Source organism: Micromys minutus, assembly GCF_963924665.1.
Source record: "Micromys minutus genome assembly, chromosome: 28".
Classification (NCBI taxonomy): Eukaryota; Metazoa; Chordata; class Mammalia; order Rodentia; family Muridae; genus Micromys; species Micromys minutus.
In genome coordinates, this window is record NC_137963.1 from 6946853 (window position 1) to 6972201 (window position 25349).

The following is a 25349-nucleotide window of genomic DNA, read 5'->3' on the forward strand; positions in this document are numbered from 1 at the left end:
TTGATGTGACTACTTAATTGAGTTCAAAGGGTGTAGTGGTGGAATGTACGTATAAAGGCTGCGTGTGTCTAAGGCTTGGCAATAACACCAAGAGGAAGTGAGTGAAAACAACATGCTGGGGTGGTGGTATCCACTCGGGACAGAAGCTGCAGGGGCGGTGGAGTGAACTGCAACAGAGTTCAGAGGCGGCGTCAGGACGCTAAGCTAGAGATCCCAGCAGTGCCAAATGGCATAGCTCGGATAAAAGGCTAAGCTGCCTTTTAATATTTACTCCAACAGAACACCCTCATGTAGAGATTAAAAAACATAGAATACATTTTATATTTGTTTGCTAAGAATTAATTTGTGTTCTGTATTTTTATATCTTAGGGCAAATTACAAATGTTTTTTTTTAATTTTATTTATTAATTTAATGTATGAGTGCTCTGTCTGCATGTATGCCAGGCAGTTCCATGCCAGAAGATGGCATGAGATCACATTACAGATGGTTGTAAGCCACCAGGTGGTTGCTGGGAATTAAACTCAGGACCACATGAAGAGTAGCCAGTGCTCTTAACTGCTGAGCCATCCCTCCAGCAACAGAATTGTTTTTCTTAAACAAAAAAACAGCACATAGAATTGACCACTGTCACCACTTTGTTAATCTCTGTGCTTACACACATTAATTTTTAAGAACTGGGGCATTCTGTCCAGGCATGCACACACAAATTCACAGATAATCTTTCTCTTACAAGTCTGACCTTTCTTGTTTTTCACATAAAACTGCACTTGAGCTCTCTCGAGATGCAGGTGAGGCTGCTACTTGTCACACAGTTCAGTATAGTAGCTTATGTCTGTTCCTGCATCCAGAGCTTTTGTGTTCTTAGTGGTGCAAGTGTGTGTGTGGGGGTGGGAGTGTATGTGTGGTATGTCTGTGTAGTGTGTGTGTGTGTGTGCGTGTGTGTAAACATAACATTTTTTAAAAGGTAGTTAAAGTAAGGCATGTACTTTGTTGTCATTTCACACAACTTAGAAAAAATACAATTTACAACAAAGAGATACCCTGTTATGCCCATTCATAAATGCTTGACTCTTTTGTTATTCATTTCAAACAGAAGATTTACAGAGAATAATATAGCTTCCTCTCTGGGAACTGATATCTGGGTAAAGCAACCTTCCTGTGAATCCCAAAATACAGCCATAAAGAATATGTTCATTAAACTGGTTCATATTCACCAGCTCCTCTGAGTGAGCCTAGGTCTGGACCACAGATGACTAAAGGCCACCAGCCCTTTTTCTATGTGATTTTTTTGGTACTCCAGAATAAAATAACCAGTAAACTAATCGTAAATTACTAAGTCAGATCAATAAACAGAGCATGATGGCTTACATTAGGAATATTATAGAACAAGCCTCTATCTCCCAACATTACCAAAGTCAGAAAAGCTTCCACAGGTCAATAGATCCAGGATGGTTAATGGCACTGATACATTGTGCAAGCTCCAAACAAAGTCTGTGCCATGTTGAGAGTTCAGCAAGAAGGTACTTGACAGGCAAAAATGTTAGGCTTACTCTTACTGCCTTGCCTTTTCATAACTTAAGTAAATTCCTGTTCCATAGAATCAGGTGCTCGGGGAAACCTACTTACCACAATATCCTCAGGAAATGTGTCTCTGCTGAAGGAGCCATCATCAAACATGACCTCATAGAAGATTTGAGATGTCACGTCTGTCACTCTGCAGCTGTAGTACCGAGTGTTCCGATGCTTTGTGATGACTGTCTGACCTACAGAAATGGCTTTCTCACAAGTTTTGGACTTCTGTGAGTGAAAGAGACAAAAAGGAAAGAAAAGAGACAGATGTAGCACCAGCAATAGAAAAATTAAATCAATATTAGTACGCAATTTCACTGTTTCATAGTTATCTAGTGACAGATTCTAAGCACGAACACCGATCCCTGTGGTTCTAGAGTCAGAATCTTAACACATCCCAAAATACATCTAGAGTCACATAGTGGGGCAGCATTATTGACCTCTGGCTGTAAATGGCAAAGCACCAAAGCAATGTACATATTACTAATTTTTTAGCCACAATTGTCAAATATCCCTGAGACACTAGTAGAAACTGATGGCATCATTACAAAAGGCTGGAGGTTGCTGTGTGCGCAAGATACTTCCACAAGTCAATATGGACAATTTGGCATCTACTCATAATAGGTCACTAGTGGGTACATATGATAAAGATGTATTTTTTACATGTATGAAGTTGTCAAATAAGAGACATTCCTTTTCTTAAAATAAGGAGTAGAAAAAAAAAATTAGAGATAGGCAAATCATGTAAGGGTGCAAATCTCTATATTGCCCTATTTCTTTTAAGCCTTTAAGTCAAAGGAATGATTTCATTAACCCAGGAGACAACTAAATAATAGTGAAATTCATGTTATCTGGGTATAAATTCTGTTTTCTTAGAGAAAGTAGAGGAACGTCAGTGTTAAGTAAAATAAGCGTATGTTGGAGGGCAAGTTGCTCTATTTTTACTTTCTATAATCTGCAGCCATATCATCTCCCCTTTAAAAGTCTTACACGTCCACAGGCATTCTCCACCGATCTTCCAGGGGCTCCATGTTAGACTTCAGTATCCCGGGTTAGATAGAAAGGATCAGAAGCTCCTGGCCATTTTCCTCTTACAACATTGCTACTACTTCCTCCCTTCGGGAGATGTAAGTAAATGTGTGCAGTGGCAGACAAAGCGCACTGCACATTTTAGGAGGACTTTTCATGCTGCTCTGCTTCAAATGCTCTCCTGGCACAATGAACTCATGAACCACAGTCTGTATACCACGATTCAGACAGCTGTACACAGATCAAAACTAGAATATAGAGAGAGCTTGACTCACAAGTTCATTCTTATTCAACTTACTAGATGCTGTGTTTAGTGCATACCAGAAACTGAAGGGCTCTGCACAGCTATGTTTTGACAGTAGTTCTCAGTCCCCAGTCTTTCTACAAGCCCGGTCATGTCAACACTCACAAGGTATTAGAGACCTGGGACAGGTCCAGGAAGGAATTCAAATAAAACATCAGCAAATGGAGAGCAGGTCTTACCACATTTGAGTTGACTCTGTGTCGGAAGCATGTGATGTTTACCACGTACGGCCAGTCATCCGGCTCCATGAGCACTCCAGCGGCGTGGGCACACGTAACGTGGAAGGAAGCTGGGCAGCGGCCGTAGGAACATTGGATGCAGGCTCCAGAAACCTTTTTAACCCGGTGTCTACAGAACATGCACTTCTGAAAAAGTAGAGAACGTTCCCTCATCAACGAGTAAGTAAGAGTTGTTAGGTGAACAACACAGCAGGCATTATACATCAAGTTCTGCATAATGTCAGCGAGATCATCTTTGGCAATACAAACTCCTCCTCACACTAAAGGGTATAAACTTCCACAGTCACATTCCACCAGATATATTCAGAAGGACTTCTTATGGTCAGAAAAGCCAACATTTTCCCACATGCTCTTCCTGGCATAGATATCAGAAGGCCCCGGGTGATCTCGTGATCGACTATGACTGTCAAGAGTGCTTCTGCTAGGCCTGTACACAGGAGGCCTTGTGTACGCCTAAGACAGAGCCGAGGTGCAGATGCTCTTATATTAGATGAGAATATTGAAAATATTCAAACATGCATATGGGCGTAAAGTTTCATTTACAGTGAATGATTCAATGTGGAAACAAGGAACTCAAGTATTTAATAATCCAAATCTGAATGCTTCATAAAACAAAAATGCCCACCGAAGCAGGAAAATGTTAAATCACCCTGAACTGGCATGTCTGTATTGAACACGTAGTGAACAGCCAGTAAGAACAGAAATAAACAATACTCACTATAATCCGCACACTAAGTTTCACACAAAGGCCTTAAAAAATTGCCAGAAAATTTGTTATGAGACAGGAAATTCAAACAGGCTTATTAAATATAAGATTTATATATGGCTACTTGAGGATTAGGAAAATAATTTGGTTATGGATCAGCACAGGATCAGGTTTATAAGATGAAGAAACAAACAAAAAGTCGATTTTAAAGCATTACTTTATACTTTATCTTGATGTTTTTAAAATCACTGATCTCTATTTTGAAAGAACCCCAAAGTTAAAGGAAATGTTAGAAAGCAGTAGGAATTCTGATCAGGCTTTAGGATTATGACACTGGGAGGAGGCCATGGCTGAGCTTCTTCTTACTGTTCAGCGCTGACAGAGACTGACAGAGAATAAGTCCCCTTTACACACAGCTGCCAGTGAACCCATGTCTCTAGGAAAGCTAACAGTGATGTTTGCTCCCAGGCTGGCTCTGAATTTGTTCTACAGGCCAGCGTGATGCTGTGATTCTCCTGTTTCTGCTACAGTCCCGGTAGTTCCTATTACAGGACTCTGCTACTAGGCTTGGCTCCCTAGTTGTAAATGGCCACACCATGTTCCACAGGTACAGAGGGAACGTAAGGATAATGAGATTATAGGCATTTAAGAGCAGGGACAGTATAGAACGACAAGGCAATTGTTCTTACGGATCACTGTTTACTACGGGGTCAGTGGTACCTGGAGAAAGAATGAGAAGGTCATGTCTGAGCAACAACTAATAAAAGAGATTCAAGAAGTTAAACGAGGATTCTGAAGAAGCAGCCACCGGATGCTTTAAAGTAAGGCCACCAAGTGGAAAAAGCCGACATTGATAACATCGGGTTATCACCTCAAGTCGTTCCTTCCATTTCCCCAGACAGAATCCTTCAAATGGACGTTATTCAAATGTCATGACCTACTTCTTCTAAATTTCAACAGATACATGTGCCTCAACAAAAAGACATTGGCGCATGAATCAGAGCCACCAGGAAGTCTATAAACAGATGGTTGACCACTCAACCCTGTTCTTGCAGGATAGGACCACTGCATTTATATTTTATGTCCCAGTCCCTCTTAGTGGTCCTGATGCTGGACCGCTTCATATATCAGGGTTTAAGAGCCTTTGGGCTGGAAGGCTAGAAAATGTAAAGCAGCAACAATTTTGAGGCACTTTTAATTCAAAGAAATTCAGAAGTATAAGCTTTTGCATCTGCTGTACTGTGCCAAGAGATGCAGATTCTCAGGAGAACGATGTGCAGAGCACTGCACTTTCTTGGGAAACCAGATGCTCACACTTCATTCTGTGGCCCATGCAACTGAGGGCACTAACAGACTGAGGAGATAATGATTTCCTAGAGCATATAGCTGGCAAAGAACATCAAGAAATGGTGAGCTATGAAGTAGTTGGGAGGTTCAAAACACTTTATCTTTTCCTATTTATATGATTTTGTCATTTTGCTAGTTTTTTAAATCATTTTTTCCTTCTGTAAATATCTTTAAGAATAAAATTACTGTTTCCTGGTGCTCTATACCACCTCTCAGACCGGAGCAGTACTGCACATCTTGCTCCAGGGCTCAGCCCAGGGATCTGCCTCCTCTTCCCTTTCTTTCACATACCATTCCCCAGTGCCCAGATCTACTCCTAGCTGACCATCCACTGCCCATCTAGTCTGTGCTTGCACTGGCCACAACCGCTATAAACTTTGGACAGGGGGAACATCTGTATGATAACAAAGAACCCCTGCCACCACCTGATATCACCCCTTTTGAATGGCATGCTACCTTTCAGCTAAGCCAGGTCTGATGCATCTAGTACCATGGCTACCCTGGTAAGTCTTCTGAAACACACTCAGTACATATAGTCCAAGTATCCAATCCAGTGCACTGGCCAAGTCTCTGATCTCACTACCCACAATCTATAGGTTTCAGACAAAAACCACATCCTGTCTCCAGTACAGAGCCCTCTGACATCATATCCAACCTTCAGGATCAAGCTTCCAATTTTATCTGTTTTCTATCACAGCATTCTATGTCTACATCAGACAGAAAACTAACAAAATAATCCACATATCCAGGTTTAACCACAGAAATACAAACATTGTGACCAATCAAGATAGTATGTGTCTCTTAAATCCACCAGTTGTACAGAAATATTTGCAATTGAGAATTACCTAGGTGAAGCTAAGTATACAGAATTTAAAAAAAATTATAGACTTCAAAGAATTCAAAGAGTTTAAAGACACAAAGAAACAGTGCACAGAACTTAGAGAATGAAATTTAAGAGAATACCTGAATGGTGCCCAAGAAAACACAAAATAATGCTAAATGAAATGACAAAGACAATGTAGGATTTGACAGGATAATCTGATAAAGAGAAACATTGAAAGTGGAATGAAGACAGAATTGAAAAACACAATGATGCGAGCAGAAGACTCAAGGAAAGACTGAAGTAAGGAGGAGTTAGACTATAGGAGCAAAAACCATGGAAATTCCAATGAAGCACAACAAAGGAGGGTGCAGGGACCATCAGACACAGTGAATCAACAAGATCAGAGAAAATATACCCAAACTGAGAAAACACATCTAATTACAGATACAAGAAAAAGAATGCCAAATAGATGAGACCAAAACAAAATTCTCCACTACATATACTTAAAACACTAAATACACAGAACAAAGAAAGAGTATTAAAAGCTGCTTAAGGAAAAAAAAAGATATTAGAAAAAAAAAAAAGCCCATCAGAATAACTGCTGGTTTCTCGATGAAAACTTTGAAAGCATGAAGCCTAAGTTTTAAATTATAACTGACAGCCTAGACTACTGTGCTTAGCAAAACTATCTGCCATAGTATAAAAATAATTCTCAATCATAATACAAACTACCTCAAAAACAAAACTAAAAAGCAAACAAAACAAAACAAAAAACCCAAAAGAACAAATTATGTCAAAAAAAAAAAAAAAAAATCAAGCCTAGAGAGACCAGTGAAAACAAGACTTTGCACTAGAGAGAAATATACATAGCCAAGATAATTTAACAAAGAGAGCTATAGCTAATGAAATACAAAATACAATTAACATAAAGAGCAAAAATAAAAACCCACAAAATAACTGCAATCACATACCTTTCAATAAATAACATTAAATATTACAGGTCCAAATTCACAAATCAAAAGATAGAGCGTAGTTGAACAGACCAATTAATAAAACCCAATTATCTGATATCTACAAAAAATTCCCTTGTCTAAAGGCACCAATTAAAAGTAAAATGTGGATGAAGGAAAACAATCTAATAAAAAGGGATGAGAAGTAGGCAGAAATTACTATCCTAATCTCTGGAATTAACGCTTAACCTAAAACTAATCAGAAGAGATGAAGAAGGACACTTTATTTTCATCAAAAAAACAATTAATAAAGAATCCATTCCTTTCCTAAACACATAACCAAACTCTGGGGTACCAAATATTCCACGATATTAGTGAGGTAAAGGAAGTTATGACCAAAGCAGCCTTACAGAAGGTAAGCTCAGAAATAATTCAAACCACAGAAAGTCAAATACAGTGAACCGTGACAAGGACAAATACTAAGGCTGGCTGTCAAGACACTAACCAAGGAAAACAAACATCATTTTAAACAACAGCTGAGGACTAGACAGGTTTCTCATCTCTTAAGTGCACTGGGTGCTCTTCCAGAGGACCTAGGTTCAAGACCCAGCACTTACAGGACAACCTCAGTCATGATTAATCCTATTTCCAGAAAGTACAGCAACGTAAAACAAATGAGCAAACTAAGGAGTGAATAAGTAAGTTATTTTTTTTAAATAATCAACATATTCACAGGAGCTTATGAAGACCCATCAAGAATAACAATATCAATACCAATGACGTCAAATTCTCAATCAAAAGACACAGATTAACCGACTGGATTATAAATGAGAATCCATCCTTTTGCTATTCCAAGAAACATTTCACTAGAAGACAGAAACAACCACAGCATGAAAGGTTAGGCAAACATATTCAAAGCAAATGGAACCCAAAATGAGCATGATTCGCTATACTAATATCTGGCAAAATAGGCTGGGAATTCATGATACAGATTAAAAGATGCTAAAGGTTAAGAACTGTGGTTTATTTCAAAAAACACACAGTATTTGGCAAAATAGGTGATAGTTGGTTGGTGAAATAAGCTAGCAGGGTGTGGATGGGTAGGAGGTTAACAATCCTGCTCTTAAACACTGAGCTGTCTCTGGAACCCACTCCTACACCTTGACCAATTACTCAAATTAGGTAACAGCAGAACACATATTTTTTCTTAAAGTACACATACTTGACAGTGTTATGATGGGAAATAGTGTTCACTTACCGTTTCTGAGAACAAAGGACAGTAGACTAAATTCCTAAGAAAGGGACCCTTTCTGAAAAGAAAGCTTTAGGAAACAAGCAACAGTTCCAACAATGAAGCTTGAAATGTTCGATAGTGGGATGCGTATGAGATCCTAGTGACAGAAACTGAAGACCTTGTATGGAACTCAGCAGCATATTAAAAGTATGCTTTTAACTTAAGGAACGTGCCTAATTAAATAAAGAAAATAGGCTGGGTGGTGGTAGAACATGCCTTTAATCTCAGCACTGGGGAGGCAGAGGCAAGGGATCAAGGCCAGCCTGGTCTCCAGAGCAAGTTCTAGGACGGCCAGGGCCCTGATACACCCAGATACCCTGCATTAAAAACAAACAAAAAAATCAAAACAAAACCCAAGAAAAGAGGGCTAAATTAATACTAGGTGTTACAGAAAGGTACAGGAACAAAAAAATTAGTTAATGTATACACATCACAGATCTGTTTATTAATGGGAAAAAAAACTTAAAAGGCAAATCAGTAAAGAGATTTTATGAACGTTTCTGAATAGTTTAAAAGTTAACAAGTTCAAGTTTGGAATGTTAAGCATTTATTGTCCTCCTTTGAGTTAAAAAAAAGAAAAGAAAAAAAAACCTTGTAATAAAAGCATCTGCATTTCTCTGCAAATGCTCTTCTTGGCAAAAAGATGGTTGCCAAGGTTGGACATATTTGTTATACAAAAAGAAACAAGAAAGTAAAGAGAGAAAAACAATAGGTAATTTCAGTAGGATAGTTTAGGGAACTGCTGAACAATCTCAGAGAGTTAAATGTTTACAAGTTCATATCAATAAAGAAAATTGATTCCTTTACCATATTTAAAAATGAGACCAGTTATGAAGAATTCCAATACTAGGAAGAATTTGTGAGGAAAAAAAATCTAATCAGGATAGAGGAAAAATATATATGGAATAAAATGAAGCTATTGGATATACTGATTTGGAAACAAAACAAATTGGGAAGTTGAAATTAACATCAATGTATGAAATAGAAAACTCCTTGGCGCTCACCAATTTTAACCTCTGTAAAGGGATTCTGTCCGCATCTATTTGTGCTCTTTCTGGGACATTGGTGAATCGAACTTCTGGAACTGCAACAGCACATATGACATGAGCCCACCTAAGGAAAGAAAACATTAAATATAAACAAATCCCTTAAACTTATTAACTTCAACCTGGTGGTGACAATCTAGCACAAAAAAGAAATGAATCCAACAACCTAATTCCACTGCCAGTAAACTCTGGATTATAAACTTCTTTAGTGACAACGGGAACATCAGCACAATGGTACAAAAACTAGAGAAAAGGGGAGATGGCTCAACAGTTCCGGCAGTGGACCTGGGCAGATGTCTGCACCTACACGGCAGCTCACAACTACAACAAGCTGCAGTAGTAGGCGATCTGCTGTCCCGTCTGCCTCCCTGAGCTGACTGCACACTAAAGCACAAACATATACCAAAAATGAACCATATAAAGGCCAAGTACTAAGTCCTATAACATGCTTATATACGTTTGAAAACCATAAGTATACTGAAAAAACAGGTTTTCACTTTCATTTGGTACTATATAGATACAATGTTTGAATAGATTGACACATGACAGAAGAGTAGGTAAGTAGGAATCACCTTTTAATATAATACATGATATATTTTTTCATTCAGGCAAATTAGTTCAAATATAAATATTTTCTATAAAACTAAAAGTAGTTAAGTCTTTAAATATTTTCCTTACTGCAATATTAATGTTAAAAAAAAGACCTATATTTAAGGAGAAATGAAATTTAGCTTGTTTCCTGATCTCCTTCTTAAAGCATTAGAGCATCCTTTCACATCCCAAATTTGCATAAATTTGTTACTAATACTATTCAGTATCCAAGTGTTATACCTCCCAGTAAGCATGGGGCTTGAGAACATCATTAGGATTTGGGTTACCAAACTATCAACTTATATTTATATGAAAGTTTTTTGTTTGTTTGTTTTTCAAAGATAGGTACTGGCTGACCTGGAGCGTGATACGTAGACCAGGCTGGCCTCCAACTCAAAGAGGTTTATCTGCCTCTGCTTTTCCAGTACAGAATTTGAAAAACTGTAATCCTTAGCCACAGCTGATTTATTCAATTTAAACAATGAATACCAGGTTCCATTTTCAGGCCATAGGAAGACTGCTAACCCTACCTGAAGATTCTTTTAGACTTAATAAGATTAGAATTTTAGAGCAGATACTATTAAGATAATTTCTCAGGATACATTATTTACCGGACACATGTAAGCCATCTCATAGTCCCTAGAGCCTATATACAACATCTAAGATTTAGGGACAGTTCTGTAGGATAAGGCCAGTCTTACTAGATGACCTTATGGAAATGATACAAATTCAAGCAAAAACACTGGCTGTTAGATAGCACTTTACTAATGTGAAGAATGAGAAATGTTTTACTCTCTATTCCAAGCAACCAGACTCATGTACACACACAAAAATATGATAATGACATCCAAAGATTATGCTCTAGTGTTATGGGCCAGGCAGGACCATTTGCCCCACTGAAGCCAAGTTCTCCTACCAATTAATTTTAAAAGAAAGAGGAAGTAACAGAAAAAAAATAGTTCAGTTAACACAGAGTACTGCTTAGAGGGAAGGGATGAGAGGAGGGAAGGAGAAAGGGGGATTAGATGGAAGCCAGAGGAGGGAAGGAGAAAAGGGGATTAGATGGGAGCCAGTAACGGAGAAGCCTGTTCATGAAATGCGGACGGCCGTTACACAGACGCACGGAGCAGCAGCAAGCCCTACAGAACGCTTGGGCGTGTTAGTCTCCAAAACAAAATCCAACCCAGGGCTAAAGAGCAAGTATGGGACATAATGTCACGGGAAGAACTGTAAAGCAAACTGCCATGCAGAACTGGAAGAGACAAAAAAGAAATGACGAAATTCAACACAATTAGTATACTACTTACTGATTGTTCTTAGTCTGTTTAAGTGCACCTCCTCTCAAACTGCAGAGACAGCATTCCTATGGGGGAGGGGGATCAATCAACAGTTATAAAACCCAAATAACAAATGTCACTGCCATTCCTCTAAGCAACTCTACAAATTCTTATACACCATTTCCCATCTATCTTAAAACTAAAAGTGTAAATAATTACACAATAGTAGGTCCTTCCAGTTTCAGAAGGAATGAAGAAATTCTGAAAATGATTTGAGTACATAGGTCCCTTAGAAAGGACCACAATTCTTTACCAACCCCACATCTGATAGAGATCTAATATCCAATATATACAAAGAACTCAAGAAGTTAGATGCCAGAGAGTCGAACAATCCTATTAAAAATGGGGTACAGAGCTAAACAAAAAATTCTCAGTTAAGGAATATATCAAATGGCTGAGAAGCATCTAAGGAAGTGCTAGACATCCCTAGTCATTAGGGAAATGCAAATCAAAACAAACCTGAAATTCTACCTCATACCAGTCAGAATGGCTAAAATCAAAAATTCAGGTGACAGCAGATGCTGGCAAGGATGTGGAGAAAGAGGAACATTCCTCCATTGTTGTTGGGGTTGTCAGCTAGTACAACCACTCTGGAAATCAGTTTAGCAGTTCCTCAGAAAATTAGACATAGTACTACCTGAAGACCCAGTTATTCCACTTCTGGGCATATACCCTAGAGATGCTCCAACATACAATAAGGACACATGCACCACCATGTTCATAGCAGCCCTATTTATAATAGCAAGAAGCTGGAAAGAACCCAAATGTCCTTCAGTAGATAATGGATACAAAAATTCTGGTATATTTACACAATGGAGTACTACTCAGCTATCAGAAACAATGACTTTATGAAATTAATAGGCAAATGGATGCATCTAGAGAATATCATCCTGAGTGAGGTAACCCAGTCACAAAAGAACAGACATAATATGCAGTAACTGATAACTGAATACTAGCCCCAGAAAGCTCTGAACACCCCAGAAACAACTCACAGACCATATAAAGCTTAAGAAAAACCAAGGCCAAAAAGTAAAAGCTTCAGTCCTTCTTAAGAAAAAAATAAATAAGTGTATAGCACCCTCTCAGAGTATGGTACACCTGGACCTTAAATCATTAATAATCCAAAGCTAAGAATCTAGCCTTGTGGCAGTTTTTGGTATTCAAAAGTCATTATGTTTAATCTATACACACCAAGAGAACTCTGATTAGTTTCCATGTTACCTTCTGTTCTACATGTATTTTATGCTTACAGTAACTAGTAAGATTTCAATGCATACTATCAAACTTCTAAAAGAATTAAGTACTGACAAAAATATATTCATATAGTGTCATGCCAAAATGCCTTTAAAACTCTGTACATGTATCTCTCTTTTTTAAAAAATAAAGTTGTAAGAGAAAAAAAAAAAGACAAGAACAGAAAGGACCACCATACATTTATTGCCTTTACTCTTGAGTGCAGTAGGGGAGAAGTGAAAAAGAACTTGGGAGACACTAGACCAATTTCAGTGGGCAGACTGACTGAATTAAGAAACACTGGGGACATTAATGAGACACAGCTTTGGTGTATCTTTGTAGTCACACATTGCTCTAGTGTGTGGTCAGTTAAGGACCAAGGTCCAGCCAGGCCCTGACTTTCTGACATGATGGACTGTATTATTCTGTGAGACAAAATAAATGCATCCTCCCATATATCACTTCTGGTCACAGCAGTGACTAGAAAACTAAGAGGAACTAGAGCTATGATAAAGCAGGCTATTTTATCTGTAGACCTTTGGAATTGAAGCTCAGGAAAACGTGGAGGAGTTTGAACATGTGCGCTAAAGAAAACTTAGAATATTTTATCTTACTACAGAAGTACTGTTCGGGCTGGAGAGATGGCTCAGAGGTTAAGGGCACTGACTGCTCTTCCAGAGGGCCTGAGTTCAAATCCCAGCAACCACATGGTGGCTCACAGCCATCTGTAATGAGATCTGATGCCCTCTTCTGGCATGTCTAGAAACAGCTACAGTGTGCTCATATGTCATAAATAAATAAATCTTTAAAAAGAAAAAGAAGTACTTGTTCATCCAGGTTCATTGCTGCTCTATTCATAATTGGCAGGAACTGAAAACAGTCTAGAGTTCTAGCAACAGATGAGTGGATAAGAAAAATATGGTACATTTACACAATGAAATATTACTCAACTGTTAAGTAAAATTATAAAACTCACAGGCAAATAGAGCTACAAAATTCATGCTGAGTGAATAACCTAAACCTCAAATCTATGTATATACTCTCTGATATATGGATGTTAATTTTTATGCCTTAGACATGTATACTACAATCCTAACAGTCACAAAAGTTAGGTCCCAGGTAAGGTCTGTAAGAAACCAGAGCATCCCCCAAGGAGAAGAAAATAGAAAATAATGCTATAGAGACAGACATAAATCAGAAAGGACTAAATTAGGATGGGAGGGCAGGACCAAGGAGAACAATGAACACTCAAGGCTTTTAAAGACTATATGGAAGCCCATTGCTGTAGAATGACGACATATTTATAAGTGAGAGTATTTTAAATGGAGACAAAAAAACATGAAATAGACACCTTATGCTACCAAGTAAAATCTCAGTGTCAGGGATGGGTTACATCTTGTTGAATTAACAGCCAAAGGCTCCTTGAAGCATACCCCAGCAGGGAGCATCACAGGCTACTGCCAAGGTGATCGCTTACTCTCCACAACTTACGGTAAGGCCCCATTGCTGAAGACAACTTCTACTCAGTCACTGAACAGACTGAACAGAGAAGATTCTAGCTGTGTCTATACAGCAGCTTCACCTCCAATAGCTAGAGCTCATGGTGCTGGAAAGAACTTCACTCTACCAGAAGAGAAGGGCAGTCATCAATGTCATGTAGCTACAACTGTGGGGACCTACAACAGTGACCTGCCAGCATGATACACTAGTGCAGTGGAAGCACAAACATGAGAGGGACCCACCACTGTTTGACTGCATCTAAGATCCATTCCCTGAGATGGAAGGGGCACCTGACTCTGCTAAAGTAGCCGAGAACCATAGAAAACGTAATCACGGTACTTTATGTCAAGGCTTTCACTGAGTCTTGGAAGGGATTAATACTAACACAGAAATGCAGCACAGGTTTATATATTAAATGTGTGATCAGACTAGAAATCCAATGTGAAGACTGCTCTGAGAGTGATACTGTAAGATGGAACCCATATCTGGCACCATCAACAGGGTCAAAATAAGGAACAGAGTAATGCCAGTTATAAGGCACAGAAAGATTAGAGGCGTGCAGTAGTTGCCAGACATTCCAGCACAGTTGTACACATGAATTTCAGAAGCTAGAACTGTATACAGAAGACTTCCGCTCCTAGGCTGACAGACGATTGCGACTGATGAGTGCTGGAAGAGGACAGTGTGTTTTCTACCTGGAGATGGTCAGTGAGGGGCCACTAATGTCTCAGGCTATGGTGCAGCACCGTTGCATATACAGGCAGCATTAAAGGAATCGATCAATCACACTGTATGCATGTATGCTAGCTAAGTTTATGTCAACTTGACACAAGTCAGTGTGGTTTGGGAAGAGCGGACCAGACCTAAGAAACTTTCCCTGCACACCCAACACAAAATTGGCCAATGGTGCATCTTCCTTATTTACAATTGTTACTGAAGGGTCCATACCATTGTAGCTGGTGCCCATTGAGGGTCACAGATGATATCAGAAAGCAAGCAACGAAGAGCAAGTCATTAAATAGCACTCATTAACAGCCACTGCATAAATTCCTATCTCCCCAAGGTCCTGCCTTGAATTCTGGCCTTGACTCCCTTAAAGAAATGCAGGAGAACAAAGGTTAACAAGTAGAAGTACTTAAAGAGGAAATATAAGACTCCCTTAAAGGATTACAAGAAAACACAAGCAAACAGGTGAAGGAATTGGAAAAAAAAAAAAAATCAAGGATCTAAAAATGAAAATAGAAACAATAAAAAAAAAAAAAATCAAAAAGAGAGACAAACATGGAGATAGAAAACCAAGGAAAAAGATCAGGAGTCATAGACAGAAGCATCACCAACAGAATACAAGAGATAGAAGAGAGAATCTCAAGGACAGAGGATACCATAGAAAACATTGACACAACTGTCAAAGAGAATGCAAGATGCAAAAAGCTACTAATCCAAAACATCCAGGAAATCCAGTACACAAGGAGAAGATCAAACACAAGAATAATCGGTATAGGAAAAAGTAAAGATTCACAACTTAAAGGACCAGTAAATAACTATATTCAACAAATTTATAGAAGAAAACTTCCCTAAACTAAAGAAAGAAATGCCCATGAACATACAAGAGGCCCACAGAACTCCAAACAGACTGGGCCAGAAAAGAATTCTTCCCATCATATAATAGTCAAAAAACCAAATGCAAAAAACAAGGAAAGAATATTAAAAGCAGGAAGGAAAAAGGGTCAAGTAACATATAAAGAATTACAACAGACTTCTCAACAGAGATTATGAAAGCTAGAAGATCCTGGGAAGAAACACAAATGCCAGCTCAGTCTACAATATACAGCAAAACTCTATTAGTAGAGATGGAGAAACTAAGATATTCCAAGACAAAACAAAATTTACACAATATCTTTTGACAAATCCAGTCCTACAAAAGATAACAGAGATGGAAAACTCCAACACAAGGAAGGAAACTATACCATAAAAAAGCAAGAAAAATAATTTTCTTTCAACAAATCCAAAAGAAGAGAGCCACACAAACATAATTCCACCTCTGATAACAAAAATAATAGGAAGCCACAATCATTATTCTTTAGTATATCTTACCATCAGTGGGACTCAGAAAGCAGTAAATATTAAACGATGGTGAAAGGTCCCAAGCACCATACCACACCACCTCCTGCTTCTCTCTGGCCCCATTAGAGGCTGCCCCTCTGCTCCCAGCATCCACCCTCTGTGGTTATTGTCACAATTCCTAGTAACCGGACAAAAATCAAACCTCCAGAAGCTTTTAAAATATCAATCTATCTATCCTTCCACTCAAAAACTCTGACCCCGCCTTTTTCATTGCCAAACACTGGTCTTGCTTCTTCTTGTGCCTGCCCTCACCTGCATATAGTCATTAATCCATAAACTGCCCAAGAAAAAGAAACAGAATAAAAGACTGGATATGTAAACAAGACCCAGCATTTTGCTGCATACAGGAAACGTACTTTAGTGACAGACACAACCTCAGACAAGTAAAAATCTGGAATAATATTAATAACAACAACAGTAATAATAATTTGGAATTACACCAGACTTCTGTATCAATAAAAATCTGTGGTCATTAAATGGAGAATCATTACTTGTCAAGCATTCTGTATGAAGTTCACAATGATGACTTCCACTCCTTAGAATAGGCATTCGAATCACATATGTTAAGGTGTGAATAAGAAAGAATAAATAAGGAGAAGATTTCTTGTTAGCTGAAAAACTGCAGACAGATTGTATTGTTTTCTCAAGGATCCATCAAGATACCTCCCTTGAGTATTTATTAGAAAGATTTTATTTATTTGTAAGGATTTCAAAATGTGCAGGAAAAGGAAACTAGAAGATAATGTCTGGGAAATGTAAGCAGGGACGTGATGATCTATGCTGCCCACAGAGAGAGTCACCTGGGCTTTCTACAGTGCTTACAAAGCTGTCATGTGGAATGTCTAGAAGTACATCAGGAAACATGCACCCAATTCTATCTTTCCATAAGATGTAGCCACATCAGTGTGTGTGCAGAGAAGAGTAACATAACTCTAACATGTACTCACTGCAGTCCATGCATTTCTTTTGCATCGGGCACACAGCCATCCATCACACACCTCGTGAGAAGGGACACCATAACAGCCTATAAAATAACCAAATGGATGTACAGGTTAGACCTCTCGCATCTTTAATGTGTCCCTCAACCCTGGAAGACAACCCAATCCCAGTTACCAGGAAGTAGAGGCATGGTATCCATATGTTCATCTCCTGCATGACCTATGTGGTAAACTCAAAGCTAGTCTATGTAATTAAGTGAGATTGTTCCAAAATAAAAAAGTAAAAAGAGGGTTGAGGTTATCACTCAGTGTTAGATTGCTTGGTATCCAAAAAGAATTAAGTAAAATTACCAGTACTGAGGGAAAACGCCTATTTCAACAACAACAACTAAAGCCCAATGCATAGCATACTAATAATCTAAGTAAGCCTGTGTCAAAATACTTTGTTGTTTCTCTGTGTAGCTCTGGCTGTCCTAGAACTCTCTTTGTAGACCGGGCTGGCCTCAAAGTCAGAGATCCTCTTGCTTCTGTCTCCCAAGTGCTGGGATTAAAGGTTGTCTTTTTAACTACTATGCTACCAATTCCCAAAACATAAAACTATGCTTTGTCTATTTGGAATTTTCTTACTGTTTATTTTCTTTATTAGGATTAGCGTGCATATATGATGTGTGTGAGTTTGACAGTGTGGAATCTTGACTAGCACAGCATGTTTGTGGATATCAGAGAACAAGGTGCTAAGGTCAGTAATCTCATTCCATCATAGGCTATGATGATGAAACTCAGGAAGTCAGGCTTGCAAAAGCAAGTGCATTTAGTGACTGAATCATCTAAAAAGCCTCTATATTTGGAATCTTCAAGATGAGTTTTCCTTACGTAGTATATGTTGAATGAAGCTTTTGAAACTTTTGCCATAGGTTCTGGAGAACTAGGTCAGGAAGTACACCACCACACCAAGCTTGAAAGGACACATATTAATATTATCAGAGATGATCTTTGCATGAATAAAACTAAAATTTCTAAAATGCTGTGCTAATAAGTTATAGCTCCTGAAACAAGATGGGGGAGTGTTAATCAAGTGTGACATAAATTTTAGTGGTTGAACAAAGGCTACATAGTTCATGACTAGTGATGAGAGTTTGCTTTCAATCAATGTTTGACGGATCCATGCCGAGACTAAATGTGAAGATGGCAGGTGGTGAAAATATGTGTGGTGATTGCATGAGACCAAGATCTTGGTGATATGTTTTATATTAGCACCAAATAAATCAATAAATTAACAAACGAGCAAGTACAACACCCGTATCTGAAATACAGAGATAGAAGAATATGGAGTGTTCAAGGTCAGCCTAGCCTACAGAGAAAATTCCTTAGAGAATAGGAAAGAATAATGGGAAAGGCAAGAAGAGAGGAAATGGGACAAAAAGCAAATGGGAATTAGGGGAGAAGCACATTATCCTTAAATCCTGAAATAAATCGGTTTAGAAGAAGTAGATGAGGTATTTTAATGTGTGATAATAGAGACAGTAACAGAAAAGAAATAGAATCCATCAAAGAAAATCAAGTCAAAGCAAATGCTAATTTCAATCATGTTTATGAGATTAGTAAGCTTAGACTATATAGCTGGTGACTTTAGAAAACAAGACATATTTATTGTTGTTTAGTGCTTTGTCTTTTGACTATACATAGTAAGATAATATGTTTAGAAAATAACTTTATTAGCAAAAAATGAACCTATGATAGAGAAAAGAAAACAGAAATGATAATAAAATATGTGATTAAGGAGTCTGAGGAGATGATTCAGTAGTTAAGAGAATTTGTTTTCTGGCAAAGGATCCAGGTTGGATCACAACCAGCTGTAACGACAGTTCTAGAGGACTGGCGGCCCTCTTCTGACCACCCCCAGGAATCGATCACTCATGTGGAACACATGTAAACACTCAGGCAAAATATTCATATGTATAAAAAAAATAAAGTCTAAAGACAGAATATGTGATTGAGGGCTTAGGCTATGGTTCAGAGGCACAACATAATCTTAGCACATATGAGGTTCTTGTTTGGCCCCTGCCAATAAAAGACAGAAAGAAAAACAATATCACTAGCAGAAATAAATTTAAATGAGAAAAATCAGGAATATTGAAATAATTTAGAATTAGAATTGTAATATATATTTGATTACCCTATAGACTGTCTTTACAAATATTTTGATATGCATCTACCTGTATAAAAGTAACAAATTTGGAAAGATATAGAACCCAACTATTATTGTAATGACTATTAGTAGGGACTTCCCTATATTTATGAAGAAAATATTTAGTTTAATGCGGTAACTCTCAGAATTTAGAGAGTAAGATACACTTCTTAAAAAGTCATGAGAATAGTTTTCAAACAACAGCAGACATTTGTTAGATTTTCAGTCATTGGGATATAAAATCTAAACAAGTGAAATGCCCAGTCATAGTTCCAGGATTCCTACCAATGGGCCATCTTTTCACTAGTGTCTCACACACTGGAAAGGGATGACATTCTATTCGTACTATCAAATGAAGCCACTAAGAGTATCAACAACAAAACTAGAAATGAAGCTCTTCTGGCTGACACTAAAAAACCCAGGGACTGGAAAATCTGATTTATTTACTTGCATGAACCCGCACGAAGCACTTGGCACAGGAAATCAGAAGACTTGTTCCATCTTCTTCAAGAAAGGCATTTGGGGGGGAATATTCAACATTTTCTTCACTATAAATAAAACACATCTCTGGAATAATGGGTTTAGTCTTTTTTCCAGATTGAACCACTTCATTTACTGCTTTCTCCCATCTAGAATCATTTTCTTCTTTGCTGTTGTCAGGCTGAAAAACACATCATATGCACATGATTGAAAGACATTGGAAAGGGATTTTCTTTTATTCACTAATCCACGTACACATGTTATAGCCAATAGAACAACCTCATCGTGTGTTTTACAACTTCATCTTGTTGTTTTCCTGGATTCGGCGGGTAGCATTTTACCAGTGTTCCCATACAGACTCCTATTCAAAGGTAAGTCAGTGAGCACTGAGAGCTCATACAAGATTGCAAGCTCCTCTTCAAACTCTTCCAGAGTACCTCAAGAATGCACAGCTACTTCTGCCTACGTACATCCGCGATCCATGGATACTAGGCTATTATTTGCTTTGACTTTTTGAGAAATACTATGTGGTTATATCTCAAAGAATACATATAATTCCTAGGCTTTCTATGGGTAGTACCAATAAAACTATATGCCTCCCACAAAAGCTTGAAATACAGAAGACAGAACAGGCATATGTGGTCAGATAAAAAGAATGTGCCAGACCTGATTGTCGTGGAGAAATTACAACTAATAAATTGCCTTTACTACCCCATAGATCTTAAATTAATCTATTTCCAAAATATTACCCCTTAGTAAAGAATATTTTTATTGTTGGAAAATACACAGGTAAATAAGAATGCTTAAAAACAAATCAATTAATGACAAAAGAAAAGTAAAACCAAAAGTGAGTAAGCTAGTAATAAGAAAGTTAAGAATGTAGAATTTCACCAACATTCCAGCTGTGAAATGTCGGAATTAAATTAATTTTATATGACACTTGAAGAAATACATATCAAGGGCTGGAGAGATGGCTCAGGGGTTATGAGCACTGGCTCTTCTTTTAGAGGACCTGAGTTCTATTTCCAGCACCCACACGATAACTCACATCTGTCTGTAACTACATGAAATAAAAGTAAGCCATTTATGATATTTATCATCTTTGAATAAAGCATTTCTGATTATATCATAAAAACCACAATTTGAAAATAATGGTTTTTTAAGTGGGTTTTCTAATATATGGAACCTAAAGCTCATAATGCAATTTTATACACAGCATTAAAGGCATGTTTCTTGTGTGCACTATGAAGAATGCGCTCATTCCTGAGCTGAGATGTTGTCAGAAGGACATGTATGGCACAGTTAGGAGAAAACAGTAATTGGATATACAATTTGTAATGAGTCCCAGATGCGCCTTTTGTATGTTTTACATGGAAAGATAAAAACGATCCTAATTAAGGAGCACTGATGTTTACAACACTGATCAGCACTGCTGTCGATTTTAGTAAGGCACTAGGTGCTTGTTTTTCTATAAAATGTTTTGTTTCTAGGCTTTAAGTTAGAAGTTTTATGTCTTTTAGTGAAAGAACTGGATTTAGATACAAGTTTCTAAAATGCAATGGCACAAACAAACAGTAAAAACAATCAAACACACACACACACCCTAGCAAAGCCGCCAAGGCAGTACGGCCATGGTCACACTGGTGGTCACACTCCAAATTACCTTGTAGTACGGCATGAGCAGAGTGCAGATTGCACAGTTGGGCTCCATCTTTGCCACGGTTGCATTATACTCCTGTTCCGCCATAAAGTTAGGAGGCTTTGTCTGCCAAAGGTGGATGAGAGGCTTGGCCCAAGACTCTGTTTCTTCAACTTCCTCCCCAATGCTTAGAACCTCAGGCAATTCTTAGAGGAAAAAACAGGAAAAGACACTAAACAGAAGATGCAGAAAAAAGCATCACCCTGGTAACAGACGTGAATACTCTCAAATATCTGTGATACCAATGTCAACTTTCTAAGTTGGCCTTTGTTACCTATTTTATCAACTCTTTTCTGAAAGGAACAGAATAGATGTATTTCCTTCATCGTCATCTTCAAATGATCAGATTAAATTATCAAGTCATAAAGCAACTCCTCTTTGTCAGCTGTCGCCTTTGCTGACGAAAAATGACCAATTCCATTGAAACTTCAACACTTATCTCTTCACTATAAAACTTCCCAGATGGTTGACAAGTCTAAGTTCAACTGAGGTAATGAGTCTTGTATTAATATCTTCATTTTTTTACCTAACATAGTACACGGTTCACAGTTCAAGAAGAGCTTATCACTTGAATTTCATTAAATTGATTTTGAGGTTCAAGAATCCACGGCATTTACATAAGTAGAAAGCAGGTTAGTTGTCACAGAAAAACTGAGTGGGAGAAAGAGGCATAAAAAATAAGATATAAAAGAAATCAGCTGCAGAAAGAATGGAAGCCAATCCCCATTGTCTACAGGAAAGTGAACGCAAGTGACTCAAAGGCGCTGTGTGAATACCCTCTAATGACAAGACCGTGACAGTGAGCTAGTTTTGGAGGCTTGGTCTCTTCAGTTAGCTACCTATGCCCGTTTTATAGACCACCTTTCTTTTCTTTTTTAAACATTGGACACTGTATTTATTTACATTTCAAACGTTATTCCCTTTCCTGATTTCCCCTCTGCAAACCCCCTGTCCCCATAGCCCCCCTTACCGTACTTCTATGAGGGTGCTCCGCCCCCTCTCCCATCTCACCCTAGCATTCCTCTACACTGGGGCATCAAAACTTCACAGGACCAAGGTCCTCTCCTCCCACTGATGCCAGTTAAGGCCCCTTCAGCTCCTTCAGTCCTTTCCCTAATTTCTCCATTGGGGTCCCTGTGTTGGCTTCAAACATCTGCATCTGTACTGGTCAGGATCTGGCAGAGCCTCTCAAGAGACAGCTGTATCAGGTTCCTGTCAGCAAACACTTCTTGGTATCAGCAATATCTCTGTTTCAACCATTATTCATTAGTTCCTGGTTTGATCTACATTTCTAAAGTTACAATAACCTGTGGTTAAACTGTGAACTCTCATAAATGGCTACAGCAGCTAGGAAAACACCCAGAAAGACAAATCTGTGTTATTTGTTCTACCATCTCCCCTCACCTTTCTCTTTTCTGGAATACTTCAAAATGGTGTCAGAGCTCCCCCAAAAGGCCTGAATGGCAGCCTATGGGAATGAGATAGACTATAACTACATTCAGCATCTCCCTTGACTTTCCTTCATAGCTTCTGGGTTCCTGTGACTGAGGATGAGTGTGGACCTTCTCTCTTACCCTCTGGTTGTCAACTTGACTATATCTGGAATGAACCACAATCCAGAATTTGAAGGCTCACTTGTGTTCCTGATGTTGAGGCTGGGAGATACAAATTTCTGACCTGGATCTTGGTATGAACATCTTGAGGCATAGTGGCTATGAATCCCAGGACACTAAGGCAAGGAGACTCTGCCTTTCCCACGATAGTGACGACACCCGTGGCACTGCAGGGATCTCTATCCTGGCACTCCATGCATCTGTATGAACCCAGTCACGGTTCACTCCACCACCCCTGCTTCTGTCCCGAGAGATACGACCGCCCCCGCGTGTTCCTTTCCTCCACTGCCTGGTACAAACATGACTTCAAATCCTTAATTTATCAAACTGGTTTAAATTCTCAGTCACAAACCCCTACAAAGCAAGCTTACAACCAATGGACAAAGATATAAACTGCCCATCTCTGAGATAAATTAGACCCTAGAAACCCTTAGAAATAAGGACAACCTCATCAAGCTAGAGATGCACCAAGAGGAACATACATGTGGTTTCCATCCTTTTCTCGGTGAATCTCCGCCTACCAACCTCTCTACCGTCCAATCACGTATCGCCTTAGCAGCAACCCACAGTAGGGTGAACTCTATCCTGCTGCCATTCCTCACTCAAGGCTAAGGATCAACAAGCTCTCTCCTCTTTCCCAGGAGACCATGGACAATTGGGGTTGTGCTCCCTGTGGTTTGCTGGTTTGTTTCTCTTTGAGCACATTCTGATGTGCTCAAAGTCCTGCTTTATTTGCCTTAAGGATCCAGTCTAGTCCCAGCAAATTTCCACAACAGCCAGAGCAGTTCTTTCTTAACCAAGTAAAAGGAAATTTTCTGACTCCATTCTGCCTTACTATAGTTTCTAAAACAACAACAAAATCTAAACAAAACAAAAAACAAATGTGCACTCTGAATGAGGGTTAAAACTGCTTACTCAATTCATTTAGACAATGATAATATTCCTGGACTTCCAAAGGCACAAACAGCATTGGATTCAAAGGAAGAAGAGAGACCAATGATATTTATTTGAAGCTATAGTTTTTTTCATTGTCATTTTAGATTAGTTAAAATCTCTAGCCAACAGGAAAATTTTCCAGTTTTAAAATTCAATCCTCATGAATTCCTAGAAAATGTCAGAGTGCTTATCATGTGCAGCTGTGGCAAAGGCTACAACAATTTTCAGAGAAAAACTTCGCCTTTGACTCTTGAGACAACTTTGTCAAAATAATTCACACATATTTTTACGAGCTCTATACACTGAAATCAATTTGATATTCTGGGTAAATCCTCAGTAGCTGACATGAAAATCAGCTTCTAGGAGGAAAGCCACTTGAAAACAGGACCTCTCCTTAGAAGTATGGCTACTGCCTTCCTGCAGCGAAGCCCCAACAATAGCACAACTTGAAAAGTCATTAAAATTCCTAAATACTATGTTACATATTAACTTTGAAAATCTGTCATACAGCTAGAGTAACTGTGATAGGACAATAACTTGTACTACATGAACTAAATGGAATAAAAAAGGAATTGTAGTAAACACGGTGTCATTAATCCTGGCAATTGGAAGGCTGGGGCAGGAAAATCAAGTCCTGGGCCTGCCTAGATTGCGATGCTTTAACTTGTATCTAGGAAGCAAAAAATCAGAATTTAACCTAATAACATACAGAAATAACAGCTAGTATTTTGCTTTATTTCGATTATTCAACTGAAATGCTACTGTACATTATAGAAAGTACAACCACCATGTTCTGTGGGGCCTGAGAGATGCCTCGGTGTTTAAAAGAACTGACGGCTCTCCTACAGATCCTGAGCTCAAGCCCTAGTACCCATATGGCAGCTCAGAACTTTCTGTAGCCCGAGTCCAGGGGATCTAACACTTTCATAGGCACATATGTAGGCAAAATCCCAATGCACAAAAAATAAAAATGAAAAAACAATGATGCTGATAAACCTAGTGAGTATTATTTTATCCAAACAAAAGCTGCCATAATGCTTTCCCTGGGCTACATCCTAAAAGACACATGATTGTAGTTAATATCCATCAGAAATGGAGACTCTCAAAGGACAAAAAACAAGGACAATAAAAACACAAAAACCTCTTGCCTTGAATAGCTCTCTCTGAAATGTAAGGAAGAAGTAGTGAGTAAATATTTAAACACCACACAGACAGAGAGCAAGAGGACCAAGTGAACAAGAAAAGTAAAAGTTATATTGGGATATACAACTTAAAAAATAGTTTTACATCAGGCCTCATGAGAACAGTCTATCAAGCAGTGACACGAGGTTTACAACACACTGCTGTGGCGGCACAGCCTTGATCCCAGCACCCTGGAGAGAGCCAGCCTTCTCTGTACAGT

The 25349-nt window shown here is 38.5% G+C and overlaps 1 protein-coding gene across 1 annotated transcript in view; it reads right to left on the minus strand.

Moving 5' to 3' along the window:
- KDM4C (lysine demethylase 4C) overlaps positions 1-25349 on the minus strand; it is a 112140-nt gene that overhangs the window by 17908 nt on the left and 68883 nt on the right. Inside the window, exons 13-19 of the mRNA XM_080939942.1 lie at positions 21363-21544; positions 19667-19880; positions 17041-17117; positions 11207-11262; positions 9267-9375; positions 3083-3268; positions 1628-1798 (exon numbers count right to left, since the gene is read on the minus strand). Of these exons, the coding sequence (XP_080796068.1) occupies positions 1628-1798; positions 3083-3268; positions 9267-9375; positions 11207-11262; positions 17041-17117; positions 19667-19880; positions 21363-21544 (995 nt within the window). The remainder of the gene's footprint in view (positions 1-1627; positions 1799-3082; positions 3269-9266; positions 9376-11206; positions 11263-17040; positions 17118-19666; positions 19881-21362; positions 21545-25349) is intronic.